The 22,362-nt window shown below is 47.5% G+C and overlaps 8 protein-coding genes across 8 annotated transcripts; 4 read left to right on the forward strand and 4 right to left on the reverse strand.

The window, feature by feature from the left end:
• Nucleotides 1-1,129: 1,129 nt before the first annotated feature.
• On the forward strand, nucleotides 1,130-2,787 carry F5891DRAFT_1183888 (uncharacterized protein; the record flags this gene model as incomplete). Its single annotated transcript, XM_041366368.1, has 6 exons — nucleotides 1,130-1,187; nucleotides 1,249-1,407; nucleotides 1,467-1,531; nucleotides 1,602-1,684; nucleotides 1,739-2,333; nucleotides 2,389-2,787. 6 exons carry the CDS (start codon nucleotides 1,130-1,132, stop codon nucleotides 2,785-2,787), a joined length of 1,359 nt encoding a protein of 452 aa, XP_041230047.1.
• A 1,483-nt stretch (nucleotides 2,788-4,270) lies between these two features.
• On the forward strand, nucleotides 4,271-5,829 carry F5891DRAFT_1183889 (uncharacterized protein; the record flags this gene model as incomplete). Its single annotated transcript, XM_041366369.1, has 8 exons — nucleotides 4,271-4,472; nucleotides 4,522-4,615; nucleotides 4,665-4,773; nucleotides 4,824-5,014; nucleotides 5,065-5,203; nucleotides 5,259-5,450; nucleotides 5,503-5,618; nucleotides 5,709-5,829. The coding sequence occupies 8 exons, from the start codon at nucleotides 4,271-4,273 to the stop codon at nucleotides 5,827-5,829; spliced, it is 1,164 nt and encodes a 387-aa protein (XP_041230048.1).
• A 3,715-nt stretch (nucleotides 5,830-9,544) lies between these two features.
• On the reverse strand, nucleotides 9,545-10,258 carry F5891DRAFT_945209 (uncharacterized protein; the record flags this gene model as incomplete). The annotated part of the gene is made up of 2 exons (XM_041374609.1): nucleotides 9,545-9,675; nucleotides 9,730-10,258. 2 exons carry the CDS (start codon nucleotides 10,256-10,258, stop codon nucleotides 9,545-9,547), a joined length of 660 nt encoding a protein of 219 aa, XP_041230049.1.
• Nucleotides 10,259-10,369: 111 nt separating this feature from the next.
• Nucleotides 10,370-10,826, reverse strand: F5891DRAFT_744602 (uncharacterized protein). Its single transcript, XM_041373065.1, has one exon. The coding sequence runs from the start codon at nucleotides 10,736-10,738 to the stop codon at nucleotides 10,481-10,483; it is 258 nt and encodes an 85-aa protein (XP_041230050.1). The 5' UTR covers nucleotides 10,739-10,826; the 3' UTR covers nucleotides 10,370-10,480.
• Nucleotides 10,827-11,354: 528 nt separating this feature from the next.
• On the reverse strand, nucleotides 11,355-12,727 carry F5891DRAFT_1183891 (myo inositol monophosphatase; the record flags this gene model as incomplete). Its single annotated transcript, XM_041366370.1, has 8 exons — nucleotides 11,355-11,597; nucleotides 11,652-11,667; nucleotides 11,717-11,731; nucleotides 11,800-11,983; nucleotides 12,030-12,141; nucleotides 12,195-12,307; nucleotides 12,359-12,435; nucleotides 12,495-12,727. The coding sequence occupies 8 exons, from the start codon at nucleotides 12,725-12,727 to the stop codon at nucleotides 11,355-11,357; spliced, it is 993 nt and encodes a 330-aa protein (XP_041230051.1).
• Nucleotides 12,728-13,524: 797 nt separating this feature from the next.
• Nucleotides 13,525-14,665, forward strand: F5891DRAFT_1011239 (proteasome subunit alpha type 5). Its single transcript, XM_041360658.1, has 8 exons — nucleotides 13,525-13,584; nucleotides 13,642-13,686; nucleotides 13,708-13,709; nucleotides 13,737-13,760; nucleotides 13,810-14,174; nucleotides 14,233-14,335; nucleotides 14,392-14,487; nucleotides 14,541-14,665. The coding sequence occupies exons 1-8, from the start codon at nucleotides 13,560-13,562 to the stop codon at nucleotides 14,607-14,609; spliced, it is 729 nt and encodes a 242-aa protein (XP_041230052.1). The 5' UTR covers nucleotides 13,525-13,559; the 3' UTR covers nucleotides 14,610-14,665.
• Nucleotides 14,666-16,458, reverse strand: F5891DRAFT_1011243 (terpenoid synthase). Its single transcript, XM_041360659.1, has 6 exons — nucleotides 16,019-16,458; nucleotides 15,925-15,963; nucleotides 15,688-15,862; nucleotides 15,349-15,631; nucleotides 15,030-15,295; nucleotides 14,666-14,974 (listed from the first exon to the last, which is right to left on the reverse strand). Exons 1-6 carry the CDS (start codon nucleotides 16,368-16,370, stop codon nucleotides 14,866-14,868), a joined length of 1,224 nt encoding a protein of 407 aa, XP_041230053.1. The 5' UTR covers nucleotides 16,371-16,458; the 3' UTR covers nucleotides 14,666-14,865.
• A 1,201-nt stretch (nucleotides 16,459-17,659) lies between these two features.
• Nucleotides 17,660-18,142, forward strand: F5891DRAFT_976719 (uncharacterized protein; the record flags this gene model as incomplete). Its single annotated transcript, XM_041376643.1, has 1 exon — nucleotides 17,660-18,142. The coding sequence occupies one exon, from the start codon at nucleotides 17,660-17,662 to the stop codon at nucleotides 18,140-18,142; it is 483 nt and encodes a 160-aa protein (XP_041230054.1).
• Between the last annotated feature and the right edge of the window lie 4,220 nt (nucleotides 18,143-22,362).

The following is a 22,362-nucleotide window of genomic DNA, read 5'->3' on the forward strand; positions in this document are numbered from 1 at the left end:
CTGGGAACTTGGTAACTGTGATTTATTACCTCCTCTGAGTAAGGTTGACTCGCTGGTCATCAGATATTCATTTGTCGACTCCCGGGTCCCGGAACTTGGAGGTCGGTACGGTTGACCCATATTTGGGTGGTCGGAATTTGGAGTCTCGTAGGGCAACACAAGCTTCGCACAGCCATGTCAGGAGATCACCTGCTGCTCCGGGAACTCGGTAACTTTGATTTATTACCTCCTCTGAGTACGGTTGACTCACATTTTGGTGGTCGGAACTTGGCTTCTCGTAGGGCAACACAAGCTTCGCACCGCGGATTCCACATTCTGCAAGACAACCTAAGCACCATCAGAGGCCATGTCAAGAGAGCACCTGCTGCTCTCTTCAGAAACATCTCAACTTCGGTTGGCCATTTAACACGGAAAGTATTAACTAAATTATGTGTTGAGTTCTGGGTCCCGGAACTTGGAACTTGGCTTCTCGTAGGGCAACACAAGCTTCGCACCCCGGATTCCACATTCTGCAAGACAACCTGTGCACCATCAAAAAGTATTAACCAACTTATGTGGTGAGTTCCAGGTCCCGGAACTCGGAACTCGGTACAGTTGACTCAAATTCTGGTGGCCAGAACTTGGTGTCTCGTTGGGCAACACAAGCTTCGCACTGCCATGTCAGGAGATCACCTGATGCTCCGGGAACTTGGTAACTTTGATTTATTACCTCCTCTGATTTGGTTGATGTACAACTACCTCAGCTCCATCATGTCTACAATTATGATACACATGGGCCCACCCATCTATATTGTATACCACCCTCGGCCCACCGGTCTAATTAATATGTGTCTGGGCCCACCCGTATAATACAATATTTTATAATACCCTCGGCCCACCCGTCTAATTTAATATGTGTCTGGGCCCACCCGTGAATGTGATAACAAGTACCTACCCATCTATCTCATACACATCTACCTTAATACACCCATCTGCATAATATCCAGCTACCTCAGCCCACCCGTCTACCTAATATTCATTTACATCGGCCCACTCATCTACTCTATATATTCCCTGCATGGGCCCACCTGCCTCCATTGGGAATAATTTGCCTCCCGGCCCATCTGTCATAGTCAAGAATATTTTTATCATGGGCCCATGGTCCGCTGGCCCATACCATACAGGATATTATGCATGTCCGTTCCCTCGTATTATACGGAGATAGGTCACTGTAGTATGTGAAAACTCACGAGCCGAGAGATCTGGTAGTTGAGGATGCCCCTGTGGTTGGGTTTCCTATCCAAAGCTCTCCACCTAGTGCACAAAAGTGCAATCTTGTCACTACTCTTTCTCCATCAGATCGTTTGCATCATATATTGCATAGTTTCAAGCATTTTTCATGGGACAATCCTGAGCTTTCGCCAGCAGGTTAGCATCTAATGCAAACCACATCCATATTGTGTAACTTCTAATCCCTCATCCTGAAGCTATCCGTGTGGCCAAGGAGGTCCTTCGCTTCATTGCAAAGCCAGACCGTCAATACGAGTGTGAAGTAAGCCTCTGTCATCAAATTGATAAGCCTGCACCTACGATAGTAACACCGACTGCATTACCACTTGTAGGAGTTTTCTGGGGTCTGGCGTGAGGAATTCGAAACGATAGTAGAATTTATCGAAGACAACCACAATTTTGGCTTGAAGCCAAGGTGAGTTTTGAATATATTTTGATCTGTTTGGCGATTTTCATCGCAATGCTACAGATTAACGTACATCGATTCAGACAGCACCCTAATAGTCGAAATGCCATCCGCGGTCCATGACGCCCCACTCACCGCCTTGCACTCCGTGTTCACGTGCTTCCTCAAAAATTTGCCTTTTGATCGCGCTTCAATCAACACAAATGTATTGGGCAACATTGAGGCCTCCGATTCCCTCGCCCCGGACTTGAGGGTTTCATTGCAAAATATGCGAGATGTAGCAGCGGAGGTTACTATTCCCATCATCGGAGAGACAGTGTTTTCCCAACACACTGATGTCCTGATGGACAAGTTGCAAGACGCGCTTGACGCAGATCCATCCTTAAAAATGATAATCATGGCTGTGGTGACAGAAAGTCAACGCTACTCTTCTCCAGCGAAAGAATCGCCCTCACGGATGGCATTTATGCGTGATGGGTCCGTTCGCTCAGCCAAGGACTTTATTTCTGCGACAAACGTACTCCCAACCCTCGATGCACCAGTAATTGTTGAAGGTCACATGTGGAGTTTGGTGGAGTCGGTAACGTTCAAGGTTTGGGTGAGAGGAGACGAAGCTATAGACCTTGAGTCGTGCGATCCAGACTTCATGGCAGAGGGGGTGAGCCAATATTATTTTAATATTCACATTTAAGTGATGTGTTTGTTCTTCCCAGACTCTCTACCCTGTAGACAATATGGACCCAGTCATCGACATGATTCAGAAGGGAGTGAATATATTGAGGGAACAGATCATCTCGATGGCCCTGGCCATTGATCCAGACGTCGATTCTGCTGCCCTACGAGACCCCACCATCAAGTTTTGCGTCAGGAAGGATGACATCATCACAAAGATCGCGGGCGCTATGCATGAAACTGCATACCGCCGCTACTCAGCATGGTACGCGAAGGCATCCAAAGCTCTCAAGCGGAAATCTGCCTTCGAGCAGCTCCAGCCGACGATAGGCCCACCGGCTACCAATACTCGTGCTAAGACTCGGACGAAGGCAAAACAGCGCGTGCCAGTGGGTGTTTCTCATGTTAGTGTGCGACTTCTGCGCCGTAAGGAAACTTGACCCTAACATACTATATCTCATCTCCAATTGTATCAGAATCGTATATGAACTTGGAATCTTCAGGGGTCAAGGTTTCTGCTCTCACATGTGTTTTGCCTCAGTCACATAGTTTTCCTCTGTACCACTTATCAACTACACCTGATGCTGTAGTATGATACCTGAAAGAATAACGCGCAAGGCCGCTCGCAGCAGAGGTCGTTCGGATTTGACTTCAAAATGCGCTATAAATACGTAAGGTGCTACGAAAAAAATACCGTAATTAAAGTGCATGGCTGATTCAGACGAGCCACGAAGAATATGGGCCTTACTTGTGAGACACTCATTGTCCAACACCTCGAAAAATGTCGGGCAGAGATAACATTTGCTATTCTTACCCATGCTTGTGCTTCCCATCCACACAACCGGTCATCTCGATCGACCAGGATTTCGCACGAGCTGTATTCAAGCAGCTCAGGGTAGTGAGGTCCACGAATGGGACATGGTGCTTCGCCACTTGCAACCATCTGACACGCTGCTTCGTCAAAATCGCGATAGGAGAGTCCCACTCTTATCTGCTCAACATACTGCGAGAGGTTCATAACTGTGACGATATGTTGACATATCATGCACACTGACATTAATGTGCTATCAAGATTCGCCTTCTCGAGTCTCTACACCATCGTAATATAGTAATGTATCATCACGCGACGTGCTTACTACTTCAAGCTGATTCTTTTTTATTTACAACAGAACTTCGAGTGCTATGATCTGGGCCTTGAGTACTGTAACCAGGTATGCTCCCATTCCACCAATTCACTTTCATTTACATATTCATTTGAAGGACCAACGATCAATGCCATCCTGGAGCACAAGGCTCGTGTGGAGGAGTCCAAGTTCAAGGAGGGACAGAAGAGCCTAAACGACACAGTAAGTGTTGCATCTCGCAAGCAATCGTCGCCAACTTCTCAACTAATTATGTAGATCCGTAACATCTTCGGCAGGATTGTTCTATAAAGCCACCAGTTCCAGGATGGGTGAAACCAATCGTGATCCGCTGTCATGCGTGCTACCATACTGATCGCCCCGTCGATGGTGCTCTTTGTAGCTTGCTGGTTAGCGCGTTGAGCTTCCTTCCATCGAGACCGCATCGGAAGCCCTGGAAACTGGGAGACAACAGGTAGAGATGATCAGAAGTATTGTCTAGTGCATCGTCGAAAACCATACGCTGCTCTGATTATCCTGAGCGTTCTCAATCCATCTGGAGCACACTCGGCCCAACTTGCCCTCGTGCAACGCCGAAATTTTGATTTTTCATATGTTATGATACCATAATGCTCTTCGGTTTCCTCCCGCCATACCTTGTTAGGATAATTGGCCTTATTGGGATAACTGACCTCATCTTGAAATTTAGCGCGAGCGCACACTATAAAACAGGGTTTCCTTACCTGCATTTTTTCTAACTCTCTCCACCATCATCCTTCACTCAACACCTTTTGCTTCGACCATGTCTGTGGCAGAGCTTGATCATCACAATGCGACACACGGACTCGCACTTCCAGACCTCTCTGGTGCAGTACCCACCTCCACAGAAGCAAGGGCGAAGCGTCGTATTGCTGCTCTAGAAGAGGAGTTACAGGTGATGAAGCAAGAAAGAGGAACAAAGCAGAGATTCATCGCCGATCTTGTTCACTACATGCCTCTTACTCGTCAATCCTCACAGAAAGACTACCTACCATGTTTCTCAAGGCCGAGCAGTCCGCCGCATCGTTGCCCTTTATGCTAACATTGAAGACTTGATTGCAGAGAATGATCGCAGATGTGAAGAGGCCTGGCAGGATTCCACTGCAGAGTAAGTCGTTTTTTTTTGGTTCTGCAATATTATTTGATTTATGATTTAGTCAAAATCGCTTGCAGCGTGGTTATATTGCACTGGCGAACGCTCTTCCATGGATCCATGAAAGACTTGCAGAGCTTGACGCCAATGACGCCGAGGATATGCTGAAAAAGGTGCATGCTCTCAATTTCTGAACTATTCACGCTGCATATTGAGTGTTTAGATCAAAAAAGGAGCGGATGCGGCCCGCGGCGACGATACCTCCACTCTCAAGGATCTGGTCGCTGCCTGGGTCAACCAAAGTTTCCATCCATCCAATTTACTCAAGTCCGATGACAAACAGTCGCGAGGCTTTGCACACGACATTTGTGGCAAATTACTCTGTCCTGCTGAGTGGGACTGGAGTAAGGACTAGTGAGTATCAATCTTTATCGATATTATATGACGCTGATATGTTTGGGGAGCGTGAAGGCAGGTATTCGGGACAGAACGTCAGAATATATCGTGTCGGAAAATTCTTGGCCGCTGTTTGTGTACGAAAACTACTCAGTGAACAGCAGTAACCTTGAGCAAGGTCTTTTCATGTCCAAGGTTCTGGTTCAGGTTAGTAGTTTTGGGTCGTGGTCCTGAATACTTATCAAATTTATCACGGCTCCAGGCTTTCAAGGCCATCTTTACATCACCATCTTCCGCAAAAGAAGCTGATGGCAATGGCGATGGAGCCGATATCCTCGAGAACAACAGGCACACCCGGCGTGCGCTAAATCAGGTCAAGGTCAAAATGTGTGTGGCATCGATCATTAACATGAGGAAAGTTACTCCTCGCTCCATCGCTTATGTCGCCTGTCAGGTCAGTTAAGATGACACCCTGTCAACGTCTGGCTTACGATCTTCTGTGGCAGGTTCGGTTCGCGCTATCTAATGTCTCATCTTGGTGTATCGTCGACGGTGACTTCGACTACGAAGCATTCTGGAACAACATCGTGGACTTTTTCGAGGATGCCCCTGGCCCTGTCGCGTGACGTAGGGTGACCATACTTCTTGAATGGTGGACCAGGTATCGATTATATTGTTGCACATGTTTCCCATATCTAACTTACCTGTTTAGAAAGGTTTTTGGAAAAAACCATCGTGAGGACCTCACGCCAGAGGTTGTATCCAAAATGTCCGTCACAGCACTGGCAGAACAGAGGAAGGCGCTAGAAGACGCTGCTTTTGATTCAGACTAGGTCATTCATTATTTTACCTTCTGTCATCATATATAGGCTTTATAATATCATTGTTTCTTAATGCAATCACGATATCGCATCCCACCGTTTGTGATCAAGATTGAATATCATTTGAGAGCTCGCTGATAATAGTAGCACTGGTGCATTAAGTAATTACTGTCTAGCATGCCATTTACCACCAAACTTGTTTTTCGTCACAATCCAGTCCAGCCATAGGGATGCGCTGTGCATAACCAACTACATTCACCACTGCGACAACAAATGTTCCCTTACCTGCGTGTGGCACCAACCGTGAAAATTTGTGCAAGTAAAATGCTCCTGGTACAGGAAGTCACCCACAGTCTCCGTCACGGTCTGAGGAGTACTATCAGTTGACAATCTCAGACATCAAAGGCACACAATTGTAGGAGATGGAACGGCGGCAGACATAGAAATATCTCAGTGGTTAGTACAGTTAACAGACAATCGTCTCTCCTGGTAACAATCTATCCTCCTCATTGGAATGTGCAACTCGTTCAAGCCACCACATTGTTTGAAATCACGGACAGATTGGTACCTGAATGACAGTCTAAACACACCCCATCGCTTCCTCGCAGCTCCGGCATCTTGTTATTCACTTCCAAAGGGGCACATCATTCTGGCAAACAAAATTTGTTGTATCCAGGGCTCAAGTGGGACGGAGCAATAAGTTCTATCGTCTTTCTCGAGGTTTGATCAGAACAACCTGTCTTCCTATACAAAAGCGATTCCAGAACCTCGCGCCTTCGTATTGATTGCCATCATGTTTTCCATCAGGAGATATTTCTCGTCTTGTTTGGGACTGCCGCCAAACTGACAGTCATGCAATTTGACTTCAACATCTGCTGTATCTCTCATTTCAGTCAAACGCTCCACTATTGCTCAGACAGCGCATAAGAAGTATACATTTTTGTGTCAGATATTTTCTTTGGCATTGGTCCTATCAGCCTCCAATTGTTTTGCTATACTAACACTACTGTAACATGGTCAGACCGCCGCCACGCATAACTGTTACACCAAAAGGTGAAATACTGAAAGCTTAGCTTTCAGTATCAGCGACGGTATATGTACTGATTATGAGAACTCAGGTAAGCCAGCGTGCTTACAACTACCCACAGTTCTCCCGCCCACCAAATGTACCTCTTGTGTTAGAGTTTGCGGATCGTGTTGCTGATGAAGGAAATCTGACTTTCGTGTTGTCTGGCAGATACTCGAGCGGCATCACAGTATTTTGTTCAATATGGCAGTTTAGCGATGTCTAACCCGATACAGCGGCTAGACCAGCGGCTTACAAATTTTCACGTAACCCCTTGATTGTGAAGATTGGAACGTCAAAGCCAAAATTATTTGAAGCTTCCGATACCATAAGTTGAGTGCACTGTTCTAATCTGTACCGGTATACCATCATTGACAAAATACTTTGATGACGGGTATGATGTGAAGTAGCCGCAAGACTTTGTGTGAAGCATACAAGCTTGCGACACGTAGAAGTCAAGGGTCCTGTGTTTTACCAAGCAAATAGGTTCTCAAATGTGAGTTTCGCATTCTCTCATTATGCAACCGAATATTCACAGCAGCAATTCACAAGTAGTATGAAGAGTTATGGTTTTCGCGCCGGGTATATCGTTTTGCAGATTCTCGCATGAGGAATGGACCTCGCACCAGTAGTATTTAGCAACTGTTGGGCCTGTCCTGACAACCACGGACTCGCATTTTACTTCTTTGACTCGAGTTTCATCTTTCATTTGCGGGACAATTTAAGCAGAAGATGATTTGTTGGACATAGGACAACTTGGTTGGTTATCTCAAAAATTCACCGTTCCTGTATAATGTCACGTAACCCCCCCCCGCCACATTGTCGACGATTGTTGTGTTTGTTATCAATATATAGTCTACTATGACAATTTAATATGTTCATCGGTTCACTGATGTAGGACTCAGTGCCTTGAAATCACGGAATGAAGCATCGACTTCAGCTTTCACATCTTCGTAATGAGGATTGATGGTACGAGGCCAGGGCCAGTTAACCATAGTGTCTGGGAGGTATATCGTCTTTGGGCGAGCATCCATGACTTGTGAAATATAGTTTCTGATGAGGAGTGTGAAAGTTGAAAGAGGGGCGAATTGTTGCTGGTCCAGTCAAGAGCTTTCAGCAGAACTTATATACGTGCCCAGGTCAGAATCAGCCTACTTTACATATCCGCAATAAATGAATGCGGTATATTGTGCTTATCCGACGACGGCAGGTGTGACCATGTTTCTGTTAGCGTCAGGCTGTAAAGGTAGGGTCAGCCTTGTGAAAAATGAGAAAAATTGGCTAGTCAAAGGTTAGCTAAATGTCTTTTCTACATCGTTTTTGTGGCGCGTCTGCTTTCTAACAGCTTCTGCTGTAATAAGAGCTTGATATGGTACATAGTCACCGACCTGGCTTGTCTTCTTGATAGTATCGGGAATAGGCCTGAATGAGCTGCCTATTTCAATGAGCATTGGAATGGAGTGATAAGCCGGCACATATGCTTACCGGACTGTCAACGTGATCAACTAAGCCATTGTCACATGAGTTCCCAAGGGTAGGGTCAGTCTTGCGAACCGAAACCTTCGTTGGACAGGTGCTGGCTGTGGTGCAACCCAGATTGGACTTTCCGAGAGCTCTCTGGAACTGTTACGAGATATCTACCGCCGTTCAAATCCTGAAACCAGACACCGGCCGACCGTCAGTCGGTACTACGTAGCCACACTGGCCATGGTGTCAAAAAGGTAAATCAGTATCACTGGATAGGACCGGCGTGTTTCTATGATGTCCTCAGGAAAATATTTGTGAAGGCTGTGGTGACTATACTTATATACTCTTATCCGTAGCGCCTACTCCGTCACAGCTTTACATTACATGCAATGCGCCGGTAGAAGTTTCGACGCCACAACGGATTTTGAGCTGTATTTTTGACGAATGGAATCGGAGTTCCATGACTCGCTAAGTCAGGTACGAACCCTGATAACGATAACAAGGAGGATGAGATCAGTCAGGAGAACGAATGAGAATAATGGTCGGCCACGAACCCATGCTCCTCAAAAATCAAGGTTGAAAACTATACCTGTAGTTATCCGAACCAGATGCCTCAGCGGTCACACCGATAATCGAATTGAGTCACCGACTGAAGTCCTCCAGAGATGTCGTTGAACTGCCGACGTAGGAGAATGAACAGCTCCCTCCCAGATTATATTACGAACATAGGGGAGCGCTCAAGGGAAAAACCCCATTCACCCGCGGACACGCCTTTGGACGCCAATAGGTCAGTCTGGTGCAAATCGCGCTGAAAGTTCGGTAATAGCATGTGGTTGGGTCAGGGTACCGGTAATGTACCGGGAATAGGCTTCCAGTTTCATTCAAGAAACAGCGCAATAGGCCGAGCAATACACGAACATGCCATTAGTGTCCAAGCTGCGCAGGTAAAATAGGCTTCGATCAATGACAGTAGTACTGTGTATAATGACATCAGCAAAAGGTTCTGACACTAACCTAAGTGTAACATCATTACCTGTCCATATATATCGTGCCAAACAATGTGTATGAAGTCTACATGTGATGTAAATGTCCAGTCCAATTACAAACCATAATAATCCATTAAATGTCAATCAAATGGGACCATCCTCTACGACCCCGAGAAACCAGACCTAGGGAATCATAGGTCAACTCCAATCAATCCCAAACGCGGCGAAGGGTAGTGAACCCAGAGAGCAGCATTATAATAATCATTGCGACAACACCGGGAAGAGCCGAGTTTATTTTAAGCTGGGGTAACGCTCCTGAGCATCCGGCACATTGCCACCCTGAGTGTATTCAAGAATAAGATAAACGGCCAGTATAGGCGAACCTAGACTTACCACTAGATAAAGGTGTGTATCCCTGTGGCGTATACATAGCGAACACAAGCTCGCTGTTTGGCTCCAGATAACCAGGCGTGGGGAATGCGCTAGGGCCACCCTGAGCCCAAATATGAAGTGTGTAGCTTGCCTGAACCAGTGGAAGGCTAGGGTTTGCGGTCTGATAGCCATATGGATACCAGACCACGCTCTGAGCGGTCCCAGAAATGACACCATCGGTGGGGCCTATAGGGTATGTGTTCCCGTTTGCAACTGCTGCAACAGTGAGGGCGGTGGGTGTCACAATGATGCTCGAAAAGTTCCACCCAAACGTAACATATTCACTGGGGGCAATTTTGTAGTAGGAGTTAGATTGAATGGGAGGCATCGTTATAGTGATTGATCCAGCTTGAGCTCCTGTCGGGACTGTTGGCAATGGGGTACTCCCATTTACGAGGGATGCCGAGCCAGAGATTGATGCTGAAGGGGAAGCTGAAACTGAAGCGTTTCCATTCTGTTGTCTGCGCTGCAGATCAAGCTGACGATCCATGGCTTGTTGTGCTCAAAGGAAGAAGAGCTTCTGTGAGGTAGGCGGGACGACTAGCGGAAGGAGTGTGGAATGGAGAGAGCAGCTAGTAGTGCAACCGTGCACCTTGAGAGAGCATGACTTTGTCACACGGAATGCGTCCTAGTCCCATGCAGGGCTTGTTTTAGACTCTGCCGCAGTCGTTATTTTCCACGGGACGTGACTGGCGTCCCCAGAAGAGCTATATCAAGCACTGCAGTCACAGCCCTTAGCCTGCCCACAACAAGGCGCTGAATTGGTCCCAAAATAGGATTGAGCTGAAACGATGCCAGTGAGACCACGTCGAAATTGTGAACAAACTGAATCTTCCGCGTCGGCGAAAGAGTTCGCGACCACATTTTCAGGGACTGAAGCAAGGCTTCGTCTGGAGAATGTCGACGCCAAACTCGTAGTTAACCAGAAAACCACAGCCAAACTTTGCGATCTGCATTGCAAAGCTGTCATGTTAGATCTGTCATGACGGGTCGGTGTGACTTGGTTGTCAGGTCTGTAACAGCCGAGCTCCGATCACAGAGTCCCACGTATGTCGATGACAAAATGATCTATAATTAGTACTGCATAGCCCAAAATAACCCACGAACTTCACATCAAGCTGCTTGATGGGCCGGTGGCATTTCAAAATTCCAAGGTGAACCGTGAGTGAGTCCAGTGAATGCACCTCTTAGCTAAAAAAAATTGAAGTGTCGACAGACATGTTACTATGGTGGGTCCAAACGCCTCTGGAGTCTGTAGGGAGAACTAGCGTTTGGTGATGTAAATGTTATCCTAGCCCGCCGGTATTCCCCTGGTAAGCTGCTCATAGCCTCGACATTGATGGTGTTTGGTCGTCAGGCTGCCGGCATCCCTTCCGACATCACCGATCACCTTTGGCTCATGTATGTGTACGACGCTGTTGCACTATTCGTCTGGTAATATCGCGACCTGCCGTTGTGTTTTACGAGCTATTTCTCCAAGAATGCTAAGTTAAGTATCCAATAACATGCACCGGGTCGATATACATCACGTTGGATCATTTTCGTATCCCACTCTATGCACCTTGAAGTATCCAGCGAGGAAAACTCTACTTCGGTTCACTATCTTCCACAGTCTGGTACAAATCCCTAGCAATCCCCAATTGCGCCTCTCTACCCGTTTCGTTGGGGGTGTCCGGAATAGCACGGATGATCAAATACTTGCGACCTGTCAAGACCTCTGGCGTGACCTTGAAAGGATCAATGCTAGAGCCAGCAGATGTTGCAGCGGCCAGAGCTGCATGAGACCCAACTACTGCACCACCCGCTTCTTGGGCAATAACGATACCGGCCTTGTAGAAACAGGTGAGGTGAAGAAATCGAGCATATACAACAGGTCTACTTACGCAGACATCCCATGACCTTGTTGGGAATTAACGTGATGGTCAACATAAAAGTGTAGCACACTTACCAGCAACCGATTTCCCTATCCACGTTGCGTCAGGGGAACACGTTTGTGTCATGAAGTGTAATATGTGCAATGATACGGCTCACCAGAACAAATCTAGGCCACCTTGAGCAACCATTGAGATATTAAGCGCTGCACTACCTAGGGACCGTATGGAATGAGCCATCCGTCCCCCTGCGATGCCATCTGCAGGATCGCCCGCGAGACGCAAGAATGAATCGGATTTTGGTACCAGGGTCTTTTTGCCACGGTCAGAGCCCCATTCGACAGCTGGGAAAGTAAGTTTGGATATTCTCGTGCATGACGAATGACATACCCAGAAGAGCCTTCTGCAAGGAGGGGAGGGGCTTAGGGTTGGTAAGGGGTAATTTTAGAGGTTGGCCATTACCACGGGTAAGGAATGATCCTTGGCCTTCGATCCCGGTGTACTTTGTGTAAGAGTCAGTGGTTGCGTTCAATGCGATAGTAGTATACTGCGCACAAGGTGATCTAGGAAGGGGTTGTATATGACACCCAGAACAGGCCGCTTCTGGTAGATCAGCCCGAGAGAAATACAAACGAATGGGAAGCCGTGGACGAAGTTCGTGGTGCCGTCTGAAAGTCACTGTTAGATCTCAACTAACTCAATAGCAGATCGTGGCCCACCGATCGGATCAACACAGAATGTCGGCTCATCTGTAAGCTCATTGCGTGTTCCAGAGGAGTATGATTCCTCTCCGATGCTGAAGACATGGATCGATCGATCAGCATCATCCCGTTTCTGCGCGTTTTATGGACTCACAATTTGAAGCTGGGGTAAGCTTTTGTGATTTCGCTCTTCACGAGCTCCTCGACAGCAACATCGTATTCAGTAACCAAATCAACGGAATTCTTCTTCTCATTGACATCCGAAGTTGACTGAATGGCTTGCGAGCCTTCAAGAATCAATGTACCGGCAGTACGCGCGAGCTTGACAGTGAAAGTCAAGATAGAACGCAGGTCGACGGGTTTCAATGTTTGTGTATTGGCTGACATAGTGGTCGAAAGTAAGTGGAGTAATTGAGTTGAGCTGAGCTAAGTCCACCAGCTAGCCGATTTGCGAGGGCCGAGAACATTACCTCTAAGAGATCTATTGATATCATTGAGCTTGTAATTAACTAGCAGATCTAGATGCATATGTATCATCTCTGCAGCGACTGGTGTTTAACAAGACTAGCTGACGCGACCACGCCACTAAAAACATGCCAAGGTCTTTGCTAGCAACGACGTATTCAAACGCACAATGCTAAACACTCTTCTGAAAGGGATGAAGGGACCAGAGTCATCGAACATGGTAATCGTGAATGAAGAGGGTGCTATGATCAACGTATCTGGGGATAAGTAAGAAGATGATAATTGTAAACGGGCATGCGTACCTTCTCAGATGTTGTTTAGAACATACAGTGCAAGGTGAGATCCAGACTTACGAGGACCAAGAGTGGTCACCATCAGAGATACTCGCCTCTCATAACAAGTTGTTGATTGTGGGAGCTGGGTTGGGTTGAGATATCAACGCTGTCAGCTGCCACCTGAACCTGTCGATGACGCTACGATAATGTTGTTCAGCCGAGCTAAAATGAAGCCTTTTGGATGTCAACGCTACTAGGCTGGACAGTAAAGCATAGAAAAAGGTAGTCTGGAATCAGTCAATCATTTTTTCGAGATGCAGGTTAGAGTACAAAAGTACAAACCAAAAGCGCTGAAGATATCGCACAAATCCGCAAATGGAAAGTGTTTTCCACACGCCAGCCAGCTTGATCGACGCGCGTCGACAAGTGCACTTAAAGCAGAACCCCTCATTCTTCCACTTCTCTGCTACCTGTAAACCATGTTCTTGACGCGTTCCGAGTACGGTATGTTAATTTTGAGGGCCCAACGCTGTCATATGACAGATCTCATTGTATTTGCAGATCGTGGTGTCAACACATTCTCCCCAGAAGGTCGACTGTTCCAAGGTGCGTTAGATAACCCGACATTCTGAAATTGTTATTGAAAGTATATAGTTGAATATGCTATCGAAGCTATCAAGGTACGCATTACATCGTGCCATACGGCAGCGTATATCTCATCTTTCTCAGCTCGGATCGACAACAGTTGGCGTACGCACTCCCGACGGCGTAGTCCTCGCAGTTGAGAAGCGCGTCCAATCTCCACTCCTAGAATCAAGCTCCATAGAAAAGATTATGGAAATCGATACCCATCTAGGATGCGCAATGTCAGGCCTCACAGCTGACGCTCGCACAATGATTGACCACGCACGCGTCACCGCCCAGAACCACGCTTTTACTTATGACGAGAAGATTAAAGTGGAGAGTGTCACTCAGGCTGTGTGTGATCTGGCATTGCGATTTGGTGAGAGTGTGCACGACGAAGAGGCGATGATGAGTCGGCCGTTTGGTGTTGCGTTGCTTGTTGCTGGTGTCGACGAACTGGGACCACAACTGTGAGTGCAATCGAGTGGATAGCCTTGTTCGACCTGATCATATACGGACCCTTGGTAGATACCACACGGATCCCTCGGGCACCTTCATGCGGTATAATGCAAAAGCCATAGGGTCAGGCTCAGAAGCAGCACAAAGCGAGCTACAAGACAAGTGGCATAAGGTAGAATTCTCATTTCTTGAACGTGTTTTTTTGGTATTCAACACACAATTGAACAGCAAATGACGTTGCTTGAGGCACAAAAACTGACGCTGCGAGTTCTAAAGCAAGTCATGGAGGAGAAACTAGACCACCACAACGTCCAGTTGGCACAGGCATGTGTCTCCCTACGTTCTCTCTCAAATATTCGTAACCAACTTCGCCACAGGTCACGCCACAGAAAGGATTTGCGATACTAGATGAAGTACAACTGAAAGAAATTATTGACGCCATGTAATGTTTCAGGTAGATGACGGTATTAATCAAACAGCCTCGAGATGTGTCTTTGCTAACATTTAGTGATTGCAAAACCTGGTCAATGTTCAGAGAACTGAGCTATTATTACACGAATGGGAATGGCATATCACTTCAACTTTCTAATCAACTGGAAGGTAGGAAAATGACAAGACGAGAGTAACACCTGCGAGCGGCAGTGCGAAGGCATATATATTGTAGCTTAATCACAACGAAGTGCAAGAAGAATTAGGATCAGCTCATGCGGAAGGAGCTGCACATAGTAGTTGTGAGCGCCCGGCGCTGACCTTTGGCAACAACGGGATAAGCCTAGTGTGTTGTATTTCCGGGCCCTTGGTGGCGAAGTACCTACAATTTCAATCGGGTTAAGTGATCGTTCATACCAACGAGAAAGTCTCATTACCTTTGACTCTCATAACTCCAAGAATAGTTTGCTAGAGCCCAGTTTGCTATTCCGTTAAGGTACTCCTTGACTAGGACGTCGTCAGAAGGCCCCCACGAAGGAACCTTCGCAAGACCGTCAATAAATCGTTTCTGAACTTCAGCATGATAATGTGCTGCCCAAGCCATCGCGCTGCCTCTGTCGAGGTTCAGTTCCAACATGACAATGTTGATCAAATTATGGGATTCGTGCCCAGCCGCTTGCTCCTTGTTGTACGACATCATGTCCTGTGAAAGATGTTAGCAGACCGCAAATTATGACGTTCTCAATATCGCTTTACATTATCGATGATCATGAGCTCTGCGATGCAATCAGTAAGATCCATGATGACGGGATGGTAGAACACTTCATCAGGAAGGTCCATCCCCATCTCTGTTATTAGGAAACAAGGCTTTGCGCCAATAGTTTTGCGCCGGAGCTTGAGGTAGTCATCGAGACTGCGCTTCCGGCCTTGCTCACGGTCGAGGGCCTCGACAATTACTGAATTGATGTATTCATCGAAGGTTTCAAGGAAGTGACGTTGAGAAGGCAGGCTTGCGGATTTGATCGCGCGAGCCCAAAATCTATGCAAAAACCCCTTGAGCTTCAGATGATCGTCAAACAATTCAGAAGCACCTACTGTCGCGTAATTTCGCCAAGAATGCATTCGCCTTCTGGTCGTATCTTATGAGGATTGTTTAAGGCATCAAGCACGATGTTCACCATTTCCTTCGTGACTGCTTCATTCTCGATGTCGGTGTACTCATCCACAATGAAGAATAAATTCAACAAGTCACAACCGCTTCGAAGGTGTTCTATTTTGTTCAGGAACGGAATCAGGGTTCTGCGATGTGTTAATTGCCAGAGTACGACGAACCTCTTGGTGCGTTGGGATAAGCCAGTGCTGATAGGCGGGCTATAAGAATATGTTAATCATAGTCAGAATTGAGGGCTCGTGAGATAGGCCGAACCATTATCACATTTGTCGAATGCTTCTTGCAACTCAGGACTCAGTGCCTTGAAATCACGGAATGAAGCATCGACTTCAGCTTTCACATCTTCGTAATGAGGATTGATGGTACGAGGCCAGGGCCAGCTGACCATGGTGTCTGGGAGGTATATCGTCTTTGGGCGAGCATCCATGACTTCCGAAATATAGTTTCTGATGAGGAGTGCAAAAGTTGAAAGAGGGGCGAATCGTCGCTGGTCCAGTCCAGAGCTTCCTGCAGAACTTATATACGTGCCCAGGTCAGAATCGGCCCGTTTCACATATACATCCGGAATAAATGAATGCAGTATGTTGTACTTATCCGACAACGGCATGTGTGACCACGATGCTAGACCGTAAAGGTAGGGTCCGAGGCCTTGTAAAAAAGGAGAAAAATTGGTTAGTCAGAGGTTAGCCAATACTATCGGTTATCACAACTTCGGTCAACCGCCAGGCGTACCGCATCCGCCAATTGTTCGTCAGAATTTGTAGAAATTCGCACCGAGGTGGGGCCTCCACGGGTCTATGTTTTAAGGCGTATGACGTAGAGCTTGAATAAAACCAGTGACCATTGGTTATTTGACCTACAAAACTCGGTCCCGAAGTTGACACACATTGATAAGCCATTAGACTCCTCGAGATTAGACTACGCTGCTGCGGTCACGGCCGGCGTACGTACCAGTATTCCATGACCATGGGGAATGTTATATAGCATGCGAGTGCCGTACAACCATTTGAGAGGTGCGAGCTAACACATCGGGGTGAACGATATTTAAAAGAGGTTTATATGTTGTACAAAATGTGAAGACAATATTTAATATTTAAACTGACATAAAGATGGGTGCACGACTTCAAATTTTGGTGGTGTTTTGTGTGTCATCCAAAATATCAAATATTCACAACCATATTCCCACAGACAATATGTCAACAAATATAATAAATATAATCAGATTTTCCATGTCTGCTTCAATTTAAAGTTTGATTCTTACATAAAACTTTGGAGAAAACTTGAAGTTTTGCCAAAGCTTGACATTTAAATCGAGTTTTAATGTCATGTCATCTGTAAAACTTCAAGTTTTCTCCAAAGTTTTATATGGAAATTGAACTTTAAGTTGAAGCAGACATGAAAAATCTGACTATATTTCTTATGTTTGTTGACATATTGTCTGTGGGAATATGGTTGTGAATATTTGATATTTTGGATGACACACAAAACACCACCAAAATTTGAAGTCGTGCACCCATCTTTATGTTAGTTTAAATATTAAATATTGTCTTCACATTTTGTACAACATATAAACCTCTTTTAAATATCGTTCACCCCGATGTGTAAGTGCCCTTGGTTAGGGTGTGACATGGGTGGACCCGGGTGGCACCCGTACCCAATCCGCGGGTGGATGGAACTTCAGAAGCCTACCCGCACCCGTGCGGGTGAGAGTACCACGGGTGGGGGTGGATCCACGGGTGGGTCCGCAGATGGTATGGGTCACCCACGGGTGACACATTAGTGGGACTCACGGTAGGTTTTGGGAAAATCGCTAAAGGTCGCTAAAGCCTGCTAAACTCGGATAAAGCTGGGCCGAGCGCCCACCCAACACGCGCAAGACATGCGGCACCCTTCGGCATGACGGCGGACTTCGAAATTATGCCTGCCCTTCGACCACCATGTCCTCGTCGCTCTGCGCGACTCAAAGCCTTGCACACTTACTCGCGGAAGGTCGTACCCACCATGGAACCCACCCAGCCACATACCACTCGTGGGAAAGGGAAAGCTCGAGGATCGCGAGTACATTCGACCACTAGTACTTGTACTAGTGGTCAAGACCAAGCGTGCGCCCCCAAATTCAGTGTTCAGTGGCAAGCTGACCCTAGGCACACCGAAAAAATCATGGAACATCTTCGCACACATCCTGCTGACTGTCGCGTCCTATTCTACTCTGACAATAAGTCGCACGCTGACGGTGATCGCCCCTTGGCCAAAGACAAGGTATCCATTTGCCAAATCATCGCAAAGTCTGTCTTCGAGAACGATCCCGAATACGCAAACTACTATCCCGACGATCCTGAAAGATTCCGTGACTCCACAAACAGCCATATCTCTGGGTGAGTGCCCTCCTATTTATTTTTGTATGTATGTAAACTTATCTCCTTTACAGCCTGAGGAAAAAATATTGTGAATTCCACGATAAACTACATTCGATGGGCGCTGGTGTCATGCCACTTGATGAAACGACTGCAGCAAATTTGCATGGTACGTGCTTTGTTTAATTTAATTTTACTACTGACTATGTTCATAGCACAAATCTTGGAGGAATTCTCCTGGTACGACAACCTCGCTGCTATCCTTGGGGGGAACCCAGCCCTGTCCCTCAAGACAATATCATCGGCCCCGGGGGTGGACCATGCGTCCAAATACTTTTCCCTCGTGCAGGCGAGCACTGCTGGTAGTGCGTCATCCTCTTCAAGCGCTCGATATGGGGGCTATGCGCCTAGCACACAGCCCCCTCCTCCCAGTGCTCAGTTTGGGGGCTGGGCGCAAGGCGCCCAGCCCCCTCCTCTCAGCGCTCAGCCTGCCCTCCATTCCAATGTCCTTGGCGCTAGCTATGGCAGCTACGTCCATCACCCTGGCCCTAGCGCCCTGCCTCACTATGCGCCTAGCACCCACCCTTCAGCGCCCACCCCCCATCACATCCAAACACCTGTCCCCCACTCTCATCCTGGCCAAGGCCAGCTCTTTTCCCCCCTCAATCATGAGGATGGGGGAATGGACTATGACGACGACATGCGCATAACTGGGTCCCGTGTGACGGCCGATTATGGTGAGAACGTCACGGACCTCAACAGCCCCCCCAGGCGCCAGTCCACCCACAAACGCCAGCTCCCCCCATCCACCCCATCGCCTTCTATCACCCCCCCTCCTTGTACTGAATTCAAACTCCCCGAGAAGCCACAGATGATGCAGCGCGATAGCCGCGCTGCCTTTTCCACCCCTGACCCTATGAGACGTGTGAGCGGGGTTGCTCAAGCCTCTGTCGGGGTCTTCGTGTTCGCGGTTGACACCGACATCGATGCCGTCAGTTGCGATGTCGACAACTCTGACATCGCAGTCCGCGGGCTCTGAGAAGTGGAAGGGTCGGCCGTCGAAGAAGGCGCGCTCAGACATCTTGAGCCAGGTTGGCGCCATCACTGACGAGATCGGGAGTATCAAGTCGGAGAAGTTGTCCCAGGTCTCTCGTGAGGAACTCAAGAACGATCGGTACATGGCCAAGCTCAATCTCACCCGGCAGGAAAACGAACACCGGTTCCTCCAAGCTGAGCGCCAGGACGAGCGCATGGATGCCACCACCGTCCATCAACGTTCGCAAGAGGCGAAGGACACTGAGATCCACCTCCGCAAAGCGGAGGCCAGGATGCACGAGTCGTCAGCGAAAGCGCATGCTGAGGAGGCAGCATTGCTGCGCCTCAAGATCCAGTACTGCCAGCTCACAGGTGGGCCTTGAAGGTTCGCGCGCTGTCACAATGTATGTCATCATTCCAATTTTAGTTATATTTGTGTGTCGCATCATGCTTTGTCTTTCTAGTTCTGTTGTTTGACATTCCTGTAGCTACTCTTCTACCTATCATCATAGTATGTTGCCCTGTTGCCCCCTTCCCTCATGTCATGTATGTAGGTCTTGTTAATACTATATGTTGAACTTTACGTGCTGTGTGATTGATTGTGTGAGTTCCCTATCCTTCTCGGCACTGTGCTCTCGACGCGGGGCTGTCAAGTAGTAGGTCCATCAACTTCACGCGGGAAGCCTGACCTGGTGTGCCATCATACAATCTGTCACCAACCACCTGGTTACCATCAGGGGCTTCAAACTCCTCATCTATCATGCCTCTGCCCTGCTGATGGGCCCATGCTACTGTACCAGTGTCCTCATTCCATCCTTGAGCTTCTTCTAGCCTAATGATCATGTTATGGAGTATTAGGCAGCATTGGATCCAATGAACGGCCGTACGAAGGTCATTTTCTGAATGGATATTCCATTGAAGGTCCCTAAGAGATTGAAAGCATCCTTTGAGAGCTGCAAAGGCGTGTTCTACATGAACTCGGATCTAAATAAATTTTAAATCAGAAATTAACTGCAACAGAAAAAAAATACAAACTGAAGAAAGGTGATAATTAAATGTCCTCTGATTGTTTGTGAGCCTGCCATTGTGGGGTTTCTTGAAAGGGTGGATGCACCAGGGCTCCAGAGGATATGCACTATCTGCCCAGACCCAGTGGTCGTCGGGAAGAAGTGTGGCGTGTTCTCGATAAAGGCGAGTGGCCCTGAAAGCATAGGCATCATGGACACTTCCAGGGTGACCAAGAGCGTAGTCGACTATAAGAAGATTATGGGGCATAATGATGGCCTATAATTTAATTTAATTACAAACAGGAGACAGACAGAAAGGAAACACACCTGACAGCCAAGGGAATATCTTGACTTCCTATCAAAAAAAACTTCACTGTGAAAACCAGGCTTCTGATATACATTAATTGTGGAGCCATCCACAGCTAGAATCCCATTCTGCCACTCAGGGCAAACAGTTTTGGCTGCATACTCCCAGGCGTGCTGGAAATCCTCTGAGTCAGGAGGAGGGAAACTCATGAATGCATCATGCTGATCAAGCAGTGCAACCATAACACAGTTCGTACAATTCACAACTGATCCAACACTAATACCTGCCCACTGGGCCACATCCTCCACTGTTATGGCATTACCGTAGTGGCCTGCGCGGTTGAGAAAAATGGCGAGCTGGATAGAGACGGGGAGTTGGGAATTGTGTGAGTTGTTGTGAAAGATGGGATGGTCAGAGATTAAATCCAGGATGTCATCGAAGATTTCAGGCTTGACACGTAGCTTCTGCCGAAAAAGGTGAGGACGATGTTCCCCAAAATGCACAAGGAGGTGCAGCTGACTGGCTCGTGGCATAGGCTCATCAGGGCGGTGGAGTATACATGCCTTTTCCACCTCATCCCAGAGAGCAGCAATCTGGTCTTGAAGGCAGTTATAACGAGCCGTAATATGATCGGCTTCATCGCTGGATGAGTCGAAGTCTGATTCAGAAAAGTCGGAAAGGAATGGTGAAATAGGTGAAGGAGGTGTGATAGCCATGATGCTCATGAAATCGCCAAGTTCCAAATCAGAAGAGGGGCTTGAGAGAGAGTCCGTACTAGAATGGGTATCTTGCACTACATGCTCATAAGTGGCCCTGGCTACGGCAGGCGCAGCCATGTCAAGGTCATGCAGTATCTGTGCACGGTTGCTTGGACGAGGCATAGTGAGGTTCGAGGGATCAATTCCCCTATTTTTGCGCTGGCTGATATTGTGTTGGTTACAGCGGAGTTTAAAAATTCGGGAATTTCCGGTCAAGTCCAGCTCACAGCCTAGGTCAAGCCTAGATGCACCTCATGACCGACATCCACAACATCAACGACGACCATGGGTGCACCAGCTCCACAGATCTGTGCTATCCCTCGACGATCTGCCAAACGAATGCATTCTACTTTCACCATTCACACATGTTCTTATCCAGGCTCTCATTTGCAATCTCCTCTGGCACAAAGACTTTACTATCGCCGTCCTCACTCCACCTTGTTCTCCGTCTTCATGGCGGTATGCAGATCTTCGTCAAGACCATCACGTTGGAGATGGAGTCATCAGACACCATCGACAACGTGAAGGCAAAGATCCAGTTCTCCGTGCTCTCAGCGTCATATCTTACGATCCGCAGACTACTTCTCGCCGCTCTTGAATGGAGAGAGCTGGATGGTCCTCTACTCGCTGGTCTATTCCGCATGCTGTTCAAGAAGTTGACGAGGGATGTTTACCGTTATCTCCAGAAGGTACGTCACTCTGTCTAGTTGCACGTTTCTCTATGCTTATTATTTCATAGTGTGTGGAGACGCACAAGGAGTTCAATCTCTCGCTAGCCGTCAAGCATCAAACAATTACCAATGGTCTCAATCACACTGGAGGTGAGTTGTGCGACCCTCCTCCTCCTCAACCTCTATACCAACAGTGTTTCATTTTCCCCAGCAAGCAGCTCAAAGACGGTCGCACACTCTCAGATTACAACATCCAGAGGGAGTCCACCCTTCATCCGATCTTGTGTCTCCGCAGAGGCATGCAGATCTTTGTGAAGATCCTCACGAGGAAGACCACACTGGAGGTGAGTCATCCAGCACTCATCATCCTCCTTCACCCGGCACTCAGCCTCAGCTTCTTCCCCCCGGCATGCAACCTCAGCCTGCTCCCTCTGGCAGTGAGCCTTATTCAGCTCCCTCCGGTGCTC

This window comes from Suillus fuscotomentosus (assembly GCF_016647785.1).
Source record: "Suillus fuscotomentosus strain FC203 chromosome Unknown F5891scaffold_9, whole genome shotgun sequence".
NCBI lineage: Eukaryota > Fungi > Basidiomycota > Agaricomycetes > Boletales > Suillaceae > Suillus > Suillus fuscotomentosus.